The sequence below is a fragment of the Marmota flaviventris genome, chromosome 10, assembly GCF_047511675.1.
Source record: "Marmota flaviventris isolate mMarFla1 chromosome 10, mMarFla1.hap1, whole genome shotgun sequence".
NCBI classification, from domain to species: Eukaryota; Metazoa; Chordata; class Mammalia; order Rodentia; family Sciuridae; genus Marmota; species Marmota flaviventris.
This window is the reverse complement of record NC_092507.1, coordinates 59696630-59702629: the sequence shown is the minus strand read 5'-3', so window position 1 is coordinate 59702629 and position 6000 is coordinate 59696630. Positions and strand designations below refer to the sequence as shown.

The following is a 6000-nucleotide window of genomic DNA, read 5'->3' as shown; positions in this document are numbered from 1 at the left end:
GGGGGCCGGCGGCCGCCGCTGCGCCCCGCGCTGCTTCTGCCTCTGCTGCCGCTGCTACTGCTGCTGCGATTGCAGCCACCGCCGCTCGCCCGGCCGCCGCCGCCGCCGCGCCTCCTCCCTCACTCGCCGGCGCGCTCGCCTCCTCGCTAGATGGTGTGCGAGCCGCCCGAGAATTAGACACACTCTGGACTCGGCCAAAAGCAACCGAGAGGAGGTGTAGTGTGGCGCCAGGGGGTGGGAGGGGAGGGAGGGAGGGAAAGTGAAGAGGAGGAGGAGGAGAGACAGAAAAAAGAAACAACACCCGACAACTAGGAGGGGGGGAAAAGAAAGAAAGAAAAGAAACCCACCCACCCACTCAAAAAAAAAAAAAAAATCTGTGGCGCGCCGCCTGTTTCCCGGGAAGACTCGCCAGCACCAGGGGGTGGGGGGAGTGCGAGCTGAAAGCTGCTGGAGAGTGAGCAGCCCTAGCAGGGATGGACATGATGCTGTTGGTGCAGGGTGCTTGTTGCTCGAACCAGTGGCTGGCGGCGGTGCTCCTCAGCCTGTGCTGCCTGCTACCCTCCTGCCTCCCCGCTGGACAGAGTGTGGACTTCCCCTGGGCGACCGTGGACAACATGATGGTCAGAAAAGGGGACACGGCGGTGCTTAGGTAGGAAGAACGGCTTTCTTTTCGTACTTGTCTCAGTCTCTCTTTCTCTCTTTCCACCTTCTTTACCTTCTTTTAAACTGAACAGTAATACTGGGGGTGCTCACTAATCAAAAGACCACATCTCAAGAAATCCCTGTGCTGATTCTTCCCAGAATCCAAGCCTCTTTTTTTGCCGGGGCAAAAGGATGCTAAAGCACTTTGCTGGGAAGCCAAGTAGCCCGGGGTTGAGTGAAGTGTCAGGTTTGGAAGGAGGAGCAGGTGCCACTTTGAAACTCAATTCACAAGGTCTCTGTTTTACTGTCATGGGGTACTCTCAGAGAGTCTGACAAGTTTATCAGGTTTGTTTCTATTTTACCCTAGCCTAAGCGACTTTGTCAAAGTGCTGGCTCTCTGCTCCATTTATTTTTCCCTCTCACTTGGACACTCAGGCTCAATTTTTCTCTCTCTTTAGCTTTCTTTCTTTCTTCCGGTTTCTCCCCTCTCTTTTTTCCTTCCTCTCTTTTACCATTTTCTCCACCTCCGTCTTACTCTTTGCTCTCGATTGCCTTCTTTCATCCGTTTTCTATTTTTCTGTTTCCTCCCCTTTTTGATCTCCTCCACTTTTATTTCTTATCCACTTGTTTAACCCTATCCCCTCCTTTCTTCACCCTTCCCTTTCCCTTAATTTTTTATTCTTATTAGTGTCCTCACTCAGTGCCTTGTCTTCCCTCTTTGATTCCCATTTCCCACATCCTTCTCCCCTGTGCTCTTCCCCATCCGTGTCACACCCACATGCATGTTCCCGCTTTCCCCCTAAGTACCATTTCTCACCCTCATAAATCTTAGTTTTATAAACACACTCCTTCACAGGCTCTTTCATATCCTAGCACACATGGGCACTTCTGTACTCTACGGACCCCTCTCACGTTCAGATTCTTGCTGTTTAAAACGCATACACTCCTCTGCTCCACACACAGTCACTCATATGTGTGTACACACTATCTCCCCCGACCCCCTCCTACCTTCTCACCTTCCCCAACCTGCTGCCACCTCTTCTTCCAACCTTTCTCCCTCCTTCTGGTCTTCAGTTTTACTTCTCCCCCAATCCCTTCTTCTCGTTTCTCTGAGCTTAAATGTTGAAATGGTTTGTCATTAATGAACATCCTAGCCTGGTTTTATCCTTAAGCAACATTGCAGAATGAGCTTCTGGAAACATTTCATTTCCTGTGAAAATACAAATTGATGATCAGTAGTGCTTGAATCTAAACAAGGCTAAATGCTCTATTCCTTCATTTCCCATTGCCCTCCCTTCTCCCCTGACACCCCCACCTGACATATACCTCAAATCTTCCTGAAAGATATTCTTTCTCTCCACTGGGTGGTAGTTGGCTTATAAGTGTAGGTTACACAAATTCAGGATACATGGCTTAAGAGATGTGAAAGAAATTGGTATATATTTCTGTTTGAATCATGCAACATTTTAAATTTAATGATGTGGGTGTGGTTTATGGCTTATACATCTTGAGACATGAGTCCCAATTTGCAGAGTACTATTATAATTTCTAATATACACTAATTTATGTTTTAACAATATGTTATCTTTGTTATGAATACTGTTGTATATACAAAAGTAACAAGTTTTCAAATTACACATAGTAAAATAACTTCATTGTTAGTCATAACATTGTCACATAGAGAATATAATTTAAACACATAATTACTTTTTATATTGTTTCTTTTATAAGTTTGAATAACAGTGATAAAGACAAAATACTACCTTTGGGGGCTGAAAACACATATCATGGGAGCTGCAATATGTATGTCTGTAGTGGCATATTGCTTATGTGTGGGAAGCAGTACCATTTTCAACCTAAGGGATTTGGTAGATGGCTTATCTTTTCACCATATTACTTGGCATTTTTTTTTTTTCCTAATGAACAATCCATCAGATACCATGGTTAATTACAATAGCTGGAGCCACATTCTGCTTCCAGGAGAACTCATTGCTTCCAACAGTGAAGCTTTCCTGACATGTGGGGACAATATCTTTCCAATGTTGTTGGTTTGGTGCAGTCCTTGTTTACTTTCTGAGCAGTGTACTTCATCCATTTATATGCTCTATCCTGAGTTTTGTAATATCTTTAGGAAAATTTTGACTTTTAAAACTTCTTAAAGCAAATAGAATCTCTGTCTCTTCTCAATGATATTTTGAACCAATTATAATTTATTTTTTTGATGAACAATCATTTTTTTGTAATATGAAACAGAAATCTTATCTGCATTACCTTTTACTCAAAGCAATTTGCTCATATTAATTTTATAATTATCTAGGATGTATCCAATTGTTGAATTTTTTTACATTGCCCAAAGTTTTAAAAATAATTAAACATATTTATTTACAACAAATTTTATCTCTGTTAAAACAACTTTAAGTAATATCAAATATTTTTCTTGACTTCTGCATTTGGTATTGTCTTTGTTCAAGACCAAAACATGTATGGCCTAAGGACTCATAGAGTGTGGGCAACTTAGGTGCCATATTTTTCAAAAGGAATAAACTTACAGAGTTATATTCTGTTTTTTTTTTTTTTTTTTTACTGGTATGCTCAGCATTATATTTGGCATTAACCTATAACTCATTAGAAAGCAAACCAAAAATCTACCCTCCAAATATACACCCCCTTCCCATCAAAGTAGATGAATCCAGTGTTAAGAGAATACTTAACTGAATTACAAGATGTTATTTATCAAGCTTTACGCAATATATTGTTTTTATTGTAGCATGTTCCCCAAAGTGTCTAATAAAAAACAAATGGTGGCATAACAGTTATCAAATAACTTTAAGTGGTAAAGGCCTTGAAGTGCAAGCCTGCCAGTCAGTGACTCTGTTGCTTGTGGTTACATTAATGAAACAGAAGTTTAAAGGTCAAATGATACATTTTCATCTTCTAAGTGCCAGAATGTCTGTTTTTAAGAAGAGAATCAAGAAAAACAAAACTTTCCTTAAGTGGAGCTACAACTCAAAGGAAATTCATTCTGTAATCTACTAACTTTATCATGCAAATAATATTATCTGTTAAATTTGAATAGAGAATTTATAGTGAAATTCCATTTAAAAATTTCAACATCTTTATCATTTTAACTTTGTCCTTTAAGGTTAGTCAATAATATTTTTCATTGCTAAATCTCTGTTCACTTGAACTATTTGGACCTTCTTGATAAAATATTTCATGGTGAATATACTCAATGTAATAATATATACTTTCCTTGCCTAAACTTTGGATTTAAGTAAATTCACGAGCGTCTAAAGGACATTAATTTTGTATAAACAAAGCATTTCCATTAATTTATTAAATTTGATCACTACCTCATGTAATACATATAGTATTTTATTTCTAACAAAACTTGTTAAGCTTTGTGTGGACACATCAACTTTTTTTATAGTTTTCATGTTGCATTTATACTGCATAGAAGATATGAGTTACTTTGTCAGTGTATGACATCAGAGAACAGAAGACAGTAGAACCACATTGGTTCTGTTTTAGGAACCAGAGTGTGTAGAACTGAGGAGTGGGGTAAACATTACTTTGGAAAAGTACGTAAATTTTAGATGACTTATTTTTACATAGAATGTGGCCATTACTGTACTGTCAATCAATTGCTTTATTCTTACCCTATTAACATATACTGTTGTATAAACAAGTTGAAAATGGTTAACATTCTTTGGAAACAACACTGTGAACATCCTCATTTATATCCTCCTTGTGCCTGCACATTTTTTAATTACATGTCATTTTTAAGCTAAATTTTTCAATCTGTTTCTCATTCAAACCCTTCTGTATGAATTTTGTGCATTTTTAGCCATCTTCCTGATATGAATTCAAAATGTCCTATTATCTGCTTGTCATGCTTTAATCAAACGAAGGAAGGAAGAGAGATTCTTTGCTTAAATATGATATCTTCTTTTACTTTAGCAAAACTGAACACAAGTTTGTCATTTTAATCCACTGAATTTGAATGGAAATTGTGTGATATCCTACTATGATACTGTAATAAGCGGAAGCATTTTGCTTACAGCCTAGAACACAGTTCTAGGAAACATTTTCATTGGAACATACAAAACTTTTTCAAGTATATTTCTAAATGGATATGACAATTATTTATTACTTCTCAACATGTTTGTCCAATACATTTTGCCTTTTGACTAAACTGTATTAATTAGTATTGGTTTGAATGCATACTATTGGCTATAGTAACTTAAATGATTTATGTAAAAAATGCAGAATTACTTATTGCAGTAAAAATGCATTATGCTGTACTTGGGGAATATCATTAGAAAGTATTTCATTGTTGAGTTGTTCCTACACGTGGATACTTTGCATATTCCAAGTAAACTTTTTAATGTGGCATAGTGGTTTTTCAGAACTATTCTGAAGTATGATATATCGCCAAGTATATTAATATACAGCCTTTATTAATTAAGTAACAACATAATATTTTTAACTTTTCTAGATAAATTTATATTTGCCATTGGGGATTTAGACCCTTTTAAATTTATTTATTCATTTTTGATACCAGAGATTGAGCCCAAGGGTGCTTAACAACTAAGCCATATGCTCAGCCCTCTTTTACTTTTTATTTAGAGACAGGGTTCACTAAGTTGCTTAGGACCTCACTAAGTTGGTGAGGCTGGCTTTGAACTTATGGTCTTCCTGCCTCAGCCTCCCAAGCCATGTGCATAGTTCAATTTTTTTTCTTAATTCACAATCATTGAAAAGTTCATTTTGTTGTATAAATCTTTGCACCAAAGCATGTTAATATACTACTTATTTTGAATAGATTGGTTTTGTAATTGAACTGCTTCATGAAATAAGTTAATTCTGTAACACTTGACTTCTAAAGAATTTAGGAAATTGGTCATATCATGTTATGTGTCAGCCAGTTGTGGGCCTGTTGTACTGGTGTATCCTTTATCATTCAGCTGTTCTAAGTGTCTGGGAATAGGAGATGGAGCTAGCACCCCAGGCTTCCATGTCATCTGTCTTCTGTCTGTGACTGGCTAATGGAAAGTATTTTGGGAAGGAGGGAGAGCATTACAAAGTGAAAAATCTAGGGTATTTCCCCTTTCCTCTCTTTCATTGTTTTAGGCAGTGTCCAGGACCATATCCAGCTCGCACTAGAAGCCTTTTGTGCTAGCTTCCAACTGATAGCTAGTTCTTGGACTTGTGTTTACTGCCTTATCCTTTTATTCCTTCAACTTAGGAGTACTTGTGGCTTCCTGCTGTTACTACACACTGTGTTATCTCACCAATTTGTTTGGTTCTCAAAAATTCTATCCCCTTTGTAATAAATTCCCTGTATTAAATTGCCTT

General features: G+C 37.9%; 1 protein-coding gene across 1 annotated transcript in view; it reads left to right on the top strand.

Annotated features, from left to right (window-relative positions):
* Nucleotides 1-473: 473 nt before the first annotated feature.
* The window catches only part of Negr1 (neuronal growth regulator 1), an 819223-nt gene continuing 813696 nt past the window's right edge, over nucleotides 474-6000 (top strand). Inside the window, exon 1 of the mRNA XM_027949536.3 lies at nucleotides 474-649. Within this exon, the coding sequence (XP_027805337.1) occupies nucleotides 474-649 (176 nt within the window). The remainder of the gene's footprint in view (nucleotides 650-6000) is intronic.